Source organism: Oxyura jamaicensis, chromosome 2 (assembly GCF_011077185.1).
Source record: "Oxyura jamaicensis isolate SHBP4307 breed ruddy duck chromosome 2, BPBGC_Ojam_1.0, whole genome shotgun sequence".
NCBI classification, from domain to species: Eukaryota; Metazoa; Chordata; class Aves; order Anseriformes; family Anatidae; genus Oxyura; species Oxyura jamaicensis.
In genome coordinates, this window is record NC_048894.1 from 9,474,580 (window position 1) to 9,489,737 (window position 15,158).

The 15,158-nt window shown below is 40.6% G+C and overlaps 1 protein-coding gene and 1 long non-coding RNA gene across 2 annotated transcripts in view; both read right to left on the minus strand.

Annotated features, from left to right (window-relative positions):
- PTPRN2 (protein tyrosine phosphatase receptor type N2) overlaps positions 1-15,158 on the minus strand; it is a 641,705-nt gene that overhangs the window by 1,215 nt on the left and 625,332 nt on the right. Inside the window, exons 22-23 of the mRNA XM_035319523.1 lie at positions 8,469-8,542; positions 11-3,494 (exon numbers count right to left, since the gene is read on the minus strand). Coding sequence (XP_035175414.1) covers positions 3,423-3,494; positions 8,469-8,542 — 146 coding nt within the window. The 3' untranslated portion in view covers positions 11-3,422. The remainder of the gene's footprint in view (positions 1-10; positions 3,495-8,468; positions 8,543-15,158) is intronic.
- LOC118163065 lies at positions 4,011-5,334 on the minus strand. The gene is made up of 3 exons (XR_004748823.1): positions 5,324-5,334; positions 5,272-5,275; positions 4,011-4,101 (listed from the first exon to the last, which is right to left on the minus strand). It is a non-coding gene; the product is annotated as an uncharacterized LOC118163065 (long non-coding RNA).

Here is a 15,158-nt window from a genome sequence, read left to right on the forward strand (position 1 = left end):
TGCCAACAACTGGTGACAACCACCTCCCCATCCAACATATTGACACCTGCTGGGACTACGTAAGCATGGGGTTATGGTCCAGTCACTGCCACTCTTCTTGGTGCCAGCCAGCCATGCTTGTGTGAAAAGTTATTTTCCCTCTGCTTTGAATAGTGAGGAAGGAAACAGCAGGGGTTAAATCATCCTTCTGCAGGTCCCCCCTTAAATGTCATTAAAAAGTTCAACTGCATAAACAGCACCTGTAGATTCAATTTGTCTTCATCAAGAACACGAGGACGGTCAATATTAAACACATGCTGTTTATGGCTGTGCGTCAGGCACCAGCCCAAGCCTCAATCACAATCCGTTTACTAAAGATCAAGCAGAATATTGAACAGGGAAGAACTGTGGGTCTCATTTGACCCTGGGCTCTTGTATCATCTTGGCTTCCAAGAAGAAGCTCTGCTCAACTCCACCTGCGAGGGAACATGGGGCAGGTCCGAACCTCCAGTGTAATTGGCCTGGGGCAGCCTGAACAACATCCTTTGCCCATTTGCATTGAGAAGGGTAAAGAAATACCTGCCCTGCATGAGAAATCTATCACTGGGTCTTCATCGGGTTTGTATTTCCATGGCTTTGGCATCTCCCAGAAAATGGATTGTCAAACCCCTCCGGATCACCCCGGTGCAGCAGAAACTACATTTCACTTGTAGGCTCTGCAGCAAAGGCTCAACCCCAGAAGCAGGGCATTTATTGAGAGGTATCAACAATATCCTACCTGCACAGATGAAATAACCTGTGAGGTAATTTACATTCAACAGAATAAGCCCGGCACCTTTTTGTGGAAGAACTGTGCAAAACATGGCTGAAATACCAGGATTGTCAATTACATTCAGTGAGAGATATCCCAACCCTCTAACACTGCATCCTTCTGTTGTGTAAACCAGGCTACCAGTATGAATAAAACAATACACCCCTGCCCCATTAGCCTTGGGGAAGATTAATGCCCTCTAATTTACGCTAGATAAACTCCAAAGCATGAAGACTAATATTTTAGTCTCACACTCAGCTGCATGTGAATTAATAGGGATCACCCTGAAATTGCTATTATGAAATGCAAATATTTGCAAAAGAACAATTAAAAATATTCCTGAAGTGCAAATGAATGGCTCGTCAGCCATGTTTTTGGTATGCACAGGGACGGTCAGAAGGCGAACACTAATGAATCCCAGGGCAGAAATTTGTGCTAAAAACCCATTATCCCTTTGGCAGTAGGCAATGGTACAGCATCTTGCACTGGGAAATAATTTTATCTGACAATGGGAGGGCTTGGCTTAGGATGCCCTAATTTTGAGTCCTTGGACTGTTTGTATGGATATAACTACCTGTATTTTCAGAAAGATGCAGTACATGGCTCACAGTAAATCTACTTCAAACACTTGCTGATACTGCTCAAACTGATCTCATCTGCCCTGATCTGCAATTTTGTGTTAGCTAAAGTAATAAAAGAATCCTGTTAAACCTAAATTATCAAATGAAAAAGGCAATTTTCTCATTCATACTCCATTAGTTTTTTTAGTTATTGCTAGGAAAACTCTAAAATGCTTAGGCCATAAAATAAACATGTGGCTTAATGTACAGTATGTGTACTTAAGAGGATGATGGCATCTGCAGTAACTGCTCTGTACTGCCGTAGTAATGGGATGCACAAATTAAGCAACACCACAAACCAAGAAAAGCATACAGAAAAGTATGGAGAAAAGTAACAAGTTTTCTGCTTTTTTTTTTTTTTTTTTTTTTTTTTAATAACTCTTTAATTGCTAAAAAGAAGAAATCACCAATATTCACACCTACAACACAAAGCTGCAACATGGTTGATTCCAATAGATGCCTGTTACCTCTGTGCCATCAAAACTCTCCAATATTGCATTTTTAACATTTCACTGATTAGAAGTTTGTAACAGCTTCCCCCTTCCCAAATTCAATTCTGTATTTTCCAGTGCTGAGGTAAATCAATTAGCCTAATATAGTTTCAAGCATACAACACTGTTAAGATTTTGGAAAAAAAGAAATTCTTAAATCACAGAAATGTAGGATAATGTATGAAAAAGTGTCCAAGTGTTCACTTTTGAAAGTGAAATTCAGAGCCTATATCACCTAAGAACATTTGATAATGCTAACTCTCAGGCCCTACATTCAAACAAAACAGAGTACTTGCCATCAGTAGTTTCAATCCCTTTAGCAGAGTGCCAGAATGAAAACTGTGAATTCATATAAGCAGAATTGCATAACCAAGCCATTTACAGACATATTTTAGCATTACTTCACAACAGTAGGCATTAGGATTTTGAGAACACAAGAATCTCTGAAATTCAACCCGTGTGCTTCTTTATCCCTTAATAGTTAAAATAGGCATCATTCAGAACAAGGAAAGAGCAGAAAGGTGCAAAAAATGTCTGGCTCAGACAAACTTGATGAGAATCATACAACGCAGACCTGTGATTCTTCCTTCAGCCAGGCTTTTGCAGAAATATACTTCCCTGGCTGAAAAGGATGGCACAGAACAGCTTTAGAGAGGGAAATGCAAAAATATCAAGAGGAGAGTCCCATTTGCTTCCTCAGTAATCCCATAAAGTCAAGAATCTGTGTCCATACCAGCTCTGGGTGTGTACCTGATGGCTGGAGGTGTGTCTATGCTTGCCTGCTCCACTCTGTAGGTACCCAGCCAGAGCTGCCATGCTCACTGTCCCCCAGGTTCCCATTAACGTGACCAGCTTGTTCTCCCCAGTTGCAACAACTGTGAAGGCCTATTTACTTATAGCTCAGATTTTCCTCCATTCACAGCACAAAGCTGAAAAGTAAACAACAGTTAAGAAAATGTTTGCTTGCCAAAGCTCAGCATGAGAAGGTGCAAGCTCCCTTTGCCAGAGCCTGGACCTGTGTTTACTCACACCCTCAGCACTGCTTCGTGCCCTCGCTCGGCATTGTGTAGGAACAATCACCATCCCTTTCAGGCCCCCCACTCTTGTTCAGCCTTTGAGGAGTTCCAAAATATAACAAAACACTGTTTTCTGAGACTATATTGACTGCACTAATTACCCACAATACTGTATATTTGCTATTAAGAACATGAATGTGTGCTTTCAAAGAGTGACATTCAGGGCTTCCAGGATGTGAAAGGAATTAGATGGACTATTCTGTCACTTAATCCGAGGCTTCAATGTACGTTTTAAAATTTATTTTAAAACCCAAAAAAACAGAATACACATTCTAACTGTTGAACTTTTACCAGCTAAAGGAGTTTGTAAGGACCCTATCACTATGTGGTTACAACAGAAGATACACAGTTAAGGTCAGGTTGTGGTGTCCAAGAACATTCACAGGGACTGAGGATGAGGAAACAAGGAGTGGATCCTGCGGGAACCTCCAGGAGAATGAGCTGCTCACTGTGGAAGTGCCTTGAGTATTGCATTCACTTCTTCTGCAACCGCTGTCAAAGCAAACTCAAACTGCTCCTGTGGAGAGAGCAAACGCATACACTGAATAATAAAACAAAAAAATTTCCAACAGCCTGGCGCGCTGTTCTGCAGCCGAGCATCCTCAAGACATTGCGGAAGATATGAATATGCAGGAAGAACTCTACACTGCAGTGGAAAGGAGTAAAACATTTGGGGATTATTGATGCTATATAACACGTTTGACAGCATCCTGAAACCAGAGTCATTTTAATGGAGAAAAAATGTTGGTAGCACAAACTAAGCTACTGGGACGCGATGATGTATTGTGATTGCTTGGTCGGAAGTGTTTGGGAGTAGTTGATCACCAGCCATTTCCTTCTGACACAAAGATGGAAACTTGTTAATGTAGTTGAGACATGAAACAGGTGAGATGTTGCACAGGAGAGCCTTTAGCTTCTCTCAGGTCTATTTCTAGCAGAAATCAGCTAAATAACTATTTCATCACATTATATCTACCATATGAAACAATGTCTGCTTTTTCCTTTACCTGTTATTTTTCTTTTTCTCCTTCCCTTTTTAACTACTCTTCTGCACCCACAAACTACCTAGCAATGTTTAGTCCACTTTATTCCTGCTTAGGGAATACTTGGGAACATTTCTGCCACTGATTTTCCATAAACATAAAACCAAAATAACTAACAGATTTTGGTGCTGGGTTAGCAGAGGTGTGAAGGACACGGGCAGGGATGGCCACAACATCTAAGTGTGTCCCTAACATGCTCCTGAACTCTCTAGTCCTACAGAAGGACAAAGGAGATTTACTTCCTCAAGGTTAACAGGTGTGGTATTTTCTAAAAAAGTAATCCTTCTCAGAAATTTAGCTTACTGAAATATCTGACAGGATGATTTTCTGCTTGTTTCTTATCGGAGGGAAGAAGAAATGTACATAGTTTACTTGGAGCATAAGCAAATCCAGGATACCACTCGCGGACTGTTCAAAAGCATAGGGATTTTCTAGAAGTACTCCAGGGGATTAAACCAACTGGGGCTAAGAGCTTTGGAAGAACCAACTCTGAGAATTGAGGTCTGAGATGCACCCTGTAAAGGTCGCTGCTGGGATGCTGTCTGTGCCTCCAATTAGGAAATGGATGGTCTGGCAGGCGCCTCCAGCAGGAACTGCCAGGGCCGTGCAGGAAGGATGCAGGTATAGATGCAGCAGTGGCACACGGCTGCAGGATGCACCCAGCCCCAGAGGTTTGATAACTGGATTAAGAGCATTCACTTGCAACAGTGGAAATCTGCAGGAAGGATGAGAGAACAAACTACAAGTAAACAACTCATAGTTCATAAATGGCTGCCTTCTAATTCCTGCATTTCATCATCACTCTTTTCTGCACTGCCTTACCTCACTGCAGAGTAATCTCCCGTGTGGCAATGCCTCAGAGAAGCAATGATAAGCACAGTTCCAGAGAGGAAAAAGAAGTTTAAAACTTGGAATAATTTCTCAGAGAAACCAGCATTCACGGATTTTGCTCTCTGCCTGGTGCTGTCAAAGTGGCATCCTTGTGCATTTGCTGGACTGCATCCAGCAGTTTTTAATCAGACATCAATTCACCCTAAAGAGTAGGACTCACCCTCATTAGGCACAGAAAATGGTGTATACGCTTGCCTGTGCCTGCCTCAAGGTCTCTGCAATTAGAGGAGACACTGGAAATGCTGGTGGCCACCCAGGAGCAGCAGTTATATTTTGAGCAAGAGCTCACTGAATGCGTGAGAGTAGCTGGAGGGCAGAGGAGGCAGAGGAGGCATTCATCTGGACATGCCATGCCGGAACCAAACTGGTGCTATGGTAGTGAGGCTACCTAACATGCTCTTCATCTGAGTACTTTACTGTGAGGAAAAGCTTGAAATATAGGGACTACAATACTTAAACAATAGTCCCATTGCTGGAAATAAGTCTTTCGCTCAGGAAATCTGCCCTTGAGCCCTGTTGGTCCAACATGTCTAACTCATTGTGAAGAGCTGCCAGCCTAGAGACCTGGGACCCCAAGCGCCGCTGCCTCTCACTGATGGGTGTCCCACACGGCATCACTGCACCATTCATGGAGAAGTTGCTATCTCACATGAGGACTTGGACTGATTAACAGAAACTCCCAACTTCAGACATGGATTTTGGAGACAAGCTCAGTGGAGACCAGCACCTTTCGTTAGGCGTGACCCTAAATTAGTGAGGCAAAACAACTCACAGAGCATCTTTACAGCCAAACCTGACCGTGAAACTGCCATAAAGGGGACAGCAAAGAAGATGCATGAGATGTGTGAGGACTTGGTCTTCCTGGGATGGTGCAGCTGAGCTCTTCCCCCTCCTTCCTTCTGCACAATACACATAGGCAAGCAGCAGATTGTGCAGCTCCCATTGATGTGTGCTCCCACCCTCCAAAGAAAAGTCTTCACACCCCTCCCACACCATTGCAGGAGAACAACCACAGATAGATAGAAGTGATTTCAGCAGTTTTAAAGGGGTTCAGTTTGATATTTTGTACAGCTCATTCACAGGCACTATTTACACATACAAGATTGACTGGCTATCCAGGCTATCAGAAATAGATAGAAATATCTAGATATTTCTAGGCTTTGCCTAAAAGACATTGCTGGGCTGGCACATTGTGTTGTCAGTCCACTTATAATGGAGAGGCAACATGAATATATTTAGAAATAATATATTTAGAAAAAAAGCTACATTTCATTAAGACTTCAAATAAAAATTCCCTGGAAAACACACTAGGTGCATGCAGCTTATATGCCAAAATAAAGAACCTCAGCTAAACATTAAAAATTGCACGTGGAAAGATACAGGAGAGAGAAAAAGAAAACGAAGCATATTTTTCTCATCACAGAGAATACACGTCCTCCTTCATTATTTTTTCCTCTCACATGTGGCATATCAATTCTATTTTACGATTCCCCTGCAAAAAAATAACAAAACCACAAACCTTCTATTATGCTTCTCAGAAATGCAGAATGTCGTTATGATAATTTAATTACCATTTATTATATACAGTGCTTTTGAATTAAAGATCCCTACCAGAAGACAAAATGTTGCAAACAAATCTTTCACATGCTTATTGAAAATGTGGAGCGCTGCCTGCTGGAAACACAATAACATTGCTAAAGTAAGTTGGTGTTTATTTTGCCTAGGGATATTCTGTAATTGGCATTTCTAACCTGACTTTTAATCCATTGTTTTAAATTACTCCAGGAGTCTAATATTCCTCATTTGTATTCAGCTGGGAAAGCACAGGGGTTTGTTTAAATCCGTCAGAAAAATTCTCTGGGGATAGTGCCTTGCTAGCATGTAACCAGATATTTATAATTTGCAAGACATTAGCTTGAATAAGTGATTTGGGTGGTTTTGAGAAAATGACAATGATGGAAGAAGGAGCAAGAGGAGAGATAAGCAATATCCTGAGAAAATTTTTCATCCTGGGTGAAACACTGGATACATTTGCCTTTCTGGAGCTCTTCCAGATAAATGTTTGGAGGGGAGAAACATGTCTTTAGTGAGCTTTTCATGGGACTCGGGTAACTATTTCTGAGCTAACTAAGAGAGGTTGTTCACATAACCTCATTCTTTGGTTTCAGAGCTATGTTTTTACTTTTGTTGAAGGCAACAAGCTGTAATTTCTCTGAACTGAGAGACAAATCAGAATCAGAGCTCTGTATTTCTACAGAGCTGCCATATAAATTGGATGCATTTACAGAGTAGCTCAGGACTTGCATCTTCCCTCAGAATAAATATATGTGACATTGGAGCTGTATAATATATCCATTTTTTTTTTTTCTCAGTCTGAATAATCAAAGCAGAAGAAAGATTTGTGCAATTTTGTGTCTTGCTTGCTGATAAAGCTTAGCTAGCTTTGGCTGGCTCATCTTAATTTTTCATGCACTTACTTAACTGGTAAATAATAATTAATCCTCCCTTTCCCACCCCTCCCCTGTTCTCCAGCATCACTTCTAATATCAGTGGGAAGATAAAATGATTAAGAAGAGATTCAGAAAAAGTTATGAACCAATGATTCCTACAAAACAGATGTATTTCACCTTTGTCCCTCAGCAATTGCAACTCCCTAGATGCTGCAGATATTCCTATCAGTTCCTGCTTGACCAAGACAAGAGTGCTGTCACATTCCTCATCCATACTCAGTTTGGGGTTATGACTCTTCAATATTTTACAGTGTCACATTCAGATTTATTTGGCCTCCATGTCATGAACAGGTTTATTTATTTTCATATTTGAAGCTCTTGAAGCAAATACCCCAAAATATTCCACACTGAAAATCACAATAGAAAGTTTCATTCCTAACGTAAGGAACTACCATCACAGTATCAGCTATCTTTAAAAGTTACGAATTACATAAAACTTTAAGACCATTACAACTGACAGTCATTATAGAGTAAGATATTCAACTCACCACAGGGTACAAATGCAGTCACCATGCGACATCCATAAAGGACATTGCCTTAGGCATGGCATAAGCTCTTCCTTTCAGTGATACTAAAAATGACTTGATTTCCCTCAAAAGTGTATTTTCTTTAATTCAATACTTTCTTTTCAGAAAAAAAAGTCAGCAGTTACACTTTCTTTAATGAGTTGAAGCCTTTTAAAAATATTACATGCACAGTTAGGCAGAGATGCTCTAAGAAAACAATCCATATTCAGGATTTAAGCAAGAACATTTTTTCACGTACACATTTTCTTTAGTAGACTATAGAGTGCTGTCTTGATTGCCCTTCATATATGGTAATCAAGATAGATGTTGGAGATGTAACAAGAAAGAGCAGTAAACACCGAAGAAAGTAGCCTAGATAAATCTTCAGCATAAATAAACCTCAGTTGGTAGGAAGCCAAACAGAGTAATCAGCAAGCGACCTGTGTTAAATTAGGTCATACCCTCTCTCTTCTGTCATGAAAACAACTACTGTGAAAGACCTTTAATGTATTTAAAATCCCGGTGGATTTATTGACAGTACCTTTGTCTGGACCATGCCTGGTCTCTGGTCCCTCAAGTGCTCCAGGGTAGCAGCAATATCAATCTCTTTAGCACCTGCAACAAACCACAAATTGGGCTGAGTTCAGAGCACAAGATAATCCATGCTGCATCTGTCAATCTCTTGCTATCAGGTTCCCTTTGGGCTAACAGTCCGATTGAAAATTATTACATCCATCTCTCAGCAGACTTGGCAGGCAGCTGCAATTTTTGTGTTCATATAGAAAAATAAGACGTCGGGGCAGTTTTTATTAACATTAATTCAAGAAAAGCCAGAGAAAAACAAATTCTTAACAACGCCCCTGTACCTAGAGCAGAATATATTTTAGCAGAACCTCAGGGTCCGCTGTGGCCGTGCCACCAAGTTCCCCCTTGCCACTTCTAAGAGTAGGCCCGACCTACACAAATATTCATGCTGTTAAAACAAGGTTTAGGTAAACTTTTGCCACCTGAAGCTGAGATCCAAAAGCCTGCCAATGGCTTTCTAGCTCAGGACCTGCCAGCCTCTTGCTGCATGGGTGCTGTTTGAGATGGCAAAACCCATAGCATTTTCTTTAGGTTTTACTTTAAGTGTCTGGATAGGGCTGAACAGCAAGGCCAGGATGCAGGAAACAGGCAGGCAAAGCCTAACTGCTGTGGGGACCAGCTCCCTTCCTCAGTGCAGAGGAACATTCTTCTAAAACATCGTCTGTGAAGAACTAAGTGAATCCTTGTCTTTCTTATCATAACCCAGAGAAACGAAGGGGACAGTGTGATGCTGTTTTCCTCCTCAACTTCCTCTTCAGTTTGAGATGCTTCCCCCTCATTTTCCTTGAGTGCCTAACCAGACACATGTTATTGAAGGGGACTGAGAGGAAATCAGAGTTTGGGTTCCTCCTGTCAGTCCCTGTATGAACTGCAAGAGTAGAAGCAGGGCTGCAAACCCTCACTGCTGAGAAGTTCAGCTGGAGTTTGGCTTTCTTGCATCTGTCCCCTTCTGCACCTTGCAAGGACATCTCGCAGTGTCAAAGCATTGGGCAGGTGGGCAGAGGGTCACCCTGACCACAGTTTGACTGCCCCATATCCACTCCCCAACCCATACTGCCCCCGTTGTCTGCACATTCTTCCAGGGCAGCTCTAGAAGAATAATCGATTGCAAGGACCACCTTGAAAATATGTTCTTCAGCTGTATAAGAAATGGAATGAATTAATTCAGTAAATATAACAGTGACAACTTAGAAAACGTTTCTGACATAGATAACTTTGCTAACTACCATGGCTTGAGGCATCATACATTACCCACGCCCCATTCCCCCCATACATTGTACAGGAATTTATGGGGAAGAGTGCTGGACAAAGTAGAAAACTTTTTTTTTTTTTTTAAGTAAAAAACAACAACAATAACAACAAAAAGCTACATTCTTACAATGGACTGGAACAATACATGCTAACATATGCTTTAAAGTCTGAAAACAATTATAGTAGCAATAATTACCTTAAGTGTGTTGTAAGTTTTAGAGTTGCAATTCATCCAGAAATCATCAATAAAGGTACAACTTTTGTAAACCCTAGCACTGGTGTAACACAGTAGCTCATTTCAGTGTTCGGTCTCACACATGCACAAATTAGGTAGGAATTTCCTGCTCCACCACAGCTTTCGATGGGAGCAGAGCAATGTGAGTACCACACGTGGTTTACAGCCTTACTTGTGGCTTTGTTAAATTCCCAGGAATTAAAATGTCCTGCAAGCATCTTGGCTCAACATAAAAGGAATTCTCTTTCTCAGAAATGAAGATATGAGACACTGACATCAGTGGACCAGGTTAATTGTGGCCCTGTATGAGCCTCCGTGGTGTGCTGCAAGGATGAACCTGGAGAAGATCCTCCCAATGGAGCTGGCATGCTTGAGTGTCACCTGGGCTTCCCTGTGGCTGCAGACATGTGTGTTCCCCCTCCAGTAAGGGATGCTCTTTATGTGAAACTACTCTAGCCTCAGGACAACACATTAACACATTAGGTACTGGGAAAAGGTTCATGACACTCCTTATTGGCCAGACAGGCTCCTGAGCCTACCTTTGAAAGAGTTAATTCCTCCATCTCGGTGATGCAGATTGCAGGCATTCACTAGTGAACTGAAGCTTGCTTTTTTATCATCATTAACAGAATGACATGCCTAACAGTATGAACAATGCCTGATCATAAAATCCTGATTTAGCAAAACACCAGAGCAATATGCTTTTGCATTGGAACATGAGAATAGTCCTGGTGGGCCAGTGTGCTTAACGGGAAGTTTGCTTTGAAGTGTTTTGCCAGTATAAGTCTGAATAAATGTTTTTTACTGATCATTGTTCCCAAGCCCATGGGTTGTGATCAGCATGGCACCAACAAGCCCTTCTGATGCCCCAGCCACAGGTAATAGAAAAGAAAAAGTGAGTAAAGCATGGTTTTGCCAAAAGAGGCAAGGCAAAGCAAAGGCCAAGGTCCGTTTGCTACCCTTTGTTTTTTTTACGTTTCTGTATGCCTCTGATGGGAACTACCTGAGTCCCTAGAGAAGCTGATCACCGAAACCTAGTGCTGCAAACATGGTGAGCTGTTTTGGAAGAAAAATATCTTGAAACAAGAAACTTCACAGGAAAAAGGATGAAATGAGCAGCATAGGATAAAGCCAGCCTGACTTGCGTTCCCTCCACATGAGCAAACCTCTCTTCCTCCTCCACATCCACCACTACAAGTTCTCCATCTATTCCCTTATTGTGCCTAAAACAAATGAGTTTAAATATATATACTCCAATTTCACTATTAAACCTCATTTTGTGATGACGGCTTTTTTTTTTTTTGTATTCAAACTTACAGTAGATTGCTGTTATATTATGTAAATTCAGCTCCCTTCCACTGATGTGTGCAGTAGTCTGTGGAAAGTTCTCTGGTGCCAAGAGGTAGACAAAGCAGATATTTTCGAGGCATAAAAGGAGGCCTGAACCCAACCTGCACTCACAGGTGATGGGAGCTCAGTGTATGACTGCATTCGGAGCATTCAACTCTCATTTGAATTGTTTTGTTGAAATATGCAACAAATTCAATATCATTGCCAAGCTGAGGCTTTCGTTTTAATCTGGGAGTATAACAGCACAGTATAACAGTATATATGTTTTCATTCTCTAGTACCTAATAATACTTTATTTATGCTTTTAAGCCATTTCAGGTGACAGAATGCAGCATGTATTACACGACACTTGGAAAGAGGGAAACTGCATCTAAGGTCATTAGGGTCAAATCCTGCTCTTACAGAGTTGGCCCCAAAATACTCACACACTACAAAGGTATTTTAAACATTGCTTATCTGGAAACCCTACATACAAACTAAATTTGATATAATGTTTTAGAGTAAAAGCTGGAAGAATTTGCCCCAGTGATTCCAAGGAATCTATTCCTTGGAATTCCAAGGAATCACTATTGGAAATGTGTTCCTCAGGCTACTGAACTGTGAAGTCTAGTAACAGACTTTCATTAATTTATTATCATCCAGCAAATAATCTAGAGGAAGGGTTAAAAATACTAGGCTGGACAGCACTGTAGAAAATTGTAAGAGAACAAAAATGTGCCAAAACCAGAGGATTTTCTCTTTTTGCCCCTCCAATATGTATCTGTCTGTTTAACAATGCTACTGGTTTTAGAAAATAACGGGGATAAAAAAAGGGAGAATTTAAAGAATAAATAACTGCCTTTTCACCTCTGACTGCATTTTATGCTATAGGGAATAAATTTGAGTTCTGTTTGTGATAGGTTCCTTTTTCACATGGAATTTCACTGCCTGTTTTAAATGAATGGGCTGAACTAACATTGTACCGGTAGTAATGTAAAAAATCATCCACACAATCTTTTTTTTTTTTTTTTTTAACAAAACAAAACAAAAAACGAACAAACAAACACAAACACACAGAACTATAATTCACTGCTATAATTCACTGTGAGCAAGATACATGCAGCCTTCCCCCCACCCTCAGCAGCTCAGTGAGCTAGCTGAGCAAATACCTCCGAAAGCTCTTCCATGCCAGTGCATGGCAGATTTTAACTTCAGCAATTAACTATCATCTTTCTCAAGGCTTTAAGCATTCACAGGGAGTGCACAACGATTTGCATCAGAACCACATGGATACACAGAGAGAAAGCAAGAGAAGATGCAAGCTGAATTATATTTTGCCCCCAAGGAGAGCAGCGGTTTCTGAAGTTTAGGGTCATATCCTTTTCAACCCATTCTCTCCCTGCAGGCACCAATGCAGGAAGCAAACTGGCACTTAACAGCTGGTGCTCCCGATTAGCAGACCTCAAGGGGTTAAAGTGTTTGCCCTTAGACAGTTGCATGAGTGGAGTATCCAGCATGTCGTGAAAACATGGATAAAAGTTGAATTCCCCGTTCCTCACGCAATAAATAATGAGCTAGCCAAATATTGCTGCAATAAACTCTACAAGGTGATCAGCAGCAGATCACAATATTTAAAATTATTACAAATTGCCTAATGTTAGCTTTATAACTATAATAATGAAATCTTTCCTCTCATCTCCTCCCCTAAAACATGGCAGGGGACCAATTTTGAAAGGCACAAGACACATGAGAAACACTTGGTGGAGGATAATCCCTTCCACATTGCAGCAGCACTGAGGCCACCGTGATGATATGGGAATGTGGCAAAGTTTGTAGAGAGGTGCAATGTGTTTCAATGTAGCATCTGGGGAGAAATGATGATGGTGTATCATTAAAAAGTTTTATTGGGTTCAACAAACTACAGAGATCGCGCACCTGAAAGCACAATGATTTTTTTTTTTTTTTCCAGTTAAAATAACATTCAGAGTTTGTTAAATGTAAGTTTGAAAATTTTGGCTTAATTGAAGCAAGCTTTGAGTTTTTAAGTAATAAGCTTGAACATACTTGTACTGAAAGCAAAGTCAAAAATCCAATTTTATTCATTACTGATGAAAAGTGCAGCACAGATTCTGTGAATCTGATAGAATTTTATATTAAAGCACTATATTAAAAGGAATATTTTAGATTCTAGATGCTCTGAATTTTCTGTATATTTATAAAAATAAAATGATCCTTAAATACTTCATCAAAGCAGTTATTTGTGGGGGATTTCTTTTTAAATTACCCAAACTGAGAAGTTTTCTTTGTGAATGTTTCACAAATATGTATCGCTCATAAATATTACATGAAAAAGGATTTTTCTAGCTGGTAAAAACTTTCAGATCTACAGGCACATATCCTCAAAAAGATACAATTATAAGTCTGCAGAATGGCTATAAATCTGCTACTGTGAATCCTACAGGATAGCTTGGTCATTAGGGTGCTATGTTTAGATACATTTGACTTCTCTCACAGCCTGAGACTCTGACTTCCCGCATCACTTTAGTTAAATCATTAGATTTACCCTATGTTTCACACCATCATTTATAAAATGATCCATTTTTTTTTTCCTACCTAAATAATTGTTATAAAGATAAATCCAATTACAAGCTACTTGGATAGTAGAGAGGTGAGGGCTGAGATAAATACTCTTTTTTTTTTTTTTTTTCCAATATTCTCTGCACCTTTCTCAGCTCTCTTTCTGTTCCCCTTGATCATAAAGTGAGTCCAAAGCTGAATATATGATGTAGGAGTCATCGTGAGCAGTTGTAAATATGGGATTTTTAGTAGTTACCATTTCTCCTTAAGGTGATGATGATGATCTGTGTGGAAAGAAGCATTTATCCCAACAGAAAAAACGGGGTAGTAAGGGGAATACAGAAATGACCAGTCAAGTACCTTTATTTATGCGGCAGTAAGTATTTGGCTTCATTCTAGTCAGATATTACCTTCTTAATGCATCTTTTGATATTTATTACATTTCACAGATTTTGAATTAGGCCTTAAAGGGCGAAGACACTTGTTAGGTCAGATTAAAAAGCAGCTGGTTAAAATCTTGAAGTAAAGGTCCCTAATACCGTTCTTTCCACTGATGTTGCTAGAAGCTAAAAAAGATCCCATTAATATTTGCAAGAGGCTGCTGATTGGCAGCATTTTAGCCTCAGAGTCACGCAGTCGGGAACGCTGGGGAAGAATTGCATCTAACATTATGAAAGAGTGAGAATACAAGTGAGAGAAAAAATAAGAGCAAAAATACAGTGCCAGCAAGGACAGGCAGCTGTCTCGTCACTGTGTGTCTGCATTTAGGAAGAATACAAGTGATTTTTGTGTTTGGGTGATGACTGCAAGTCTCACACTTAAAAGCATTGCTTCATGGCCAAACCAAGTTCGTGCACAGTGGCTTTGTGCTGCCTTTCTTACTTCCCACATGAACACTGACAAATCTCGGGTTTAGCACAACACTTTCTGGCCCTCCTTTTGCTCTTGGCTTTGCCTTAGCGAGGAGGCTGACACTGAACTGTGGAGAACCAAGGACAGACCCCTCCTGAAGAAGGACAGACAGTACCTAGAGCCAGGTCTGCCACTAGCCTAATGCACAAAAAGTACACTTCTATACTGCTTGCTGTGGTACGGTATATGGAAACAGCAGTGGGCTCTCTGGAGAGTTAGCAATGTAAATCAGCACTCACGGCCTATTACACTGTCACAGCTATGGTGTTTCCAGCGCCCAAGCCAGCTGGACGTAGCATGGCTATGCTGTAGATTTGCAATGCCCCCAAAGCCCTAGATGCC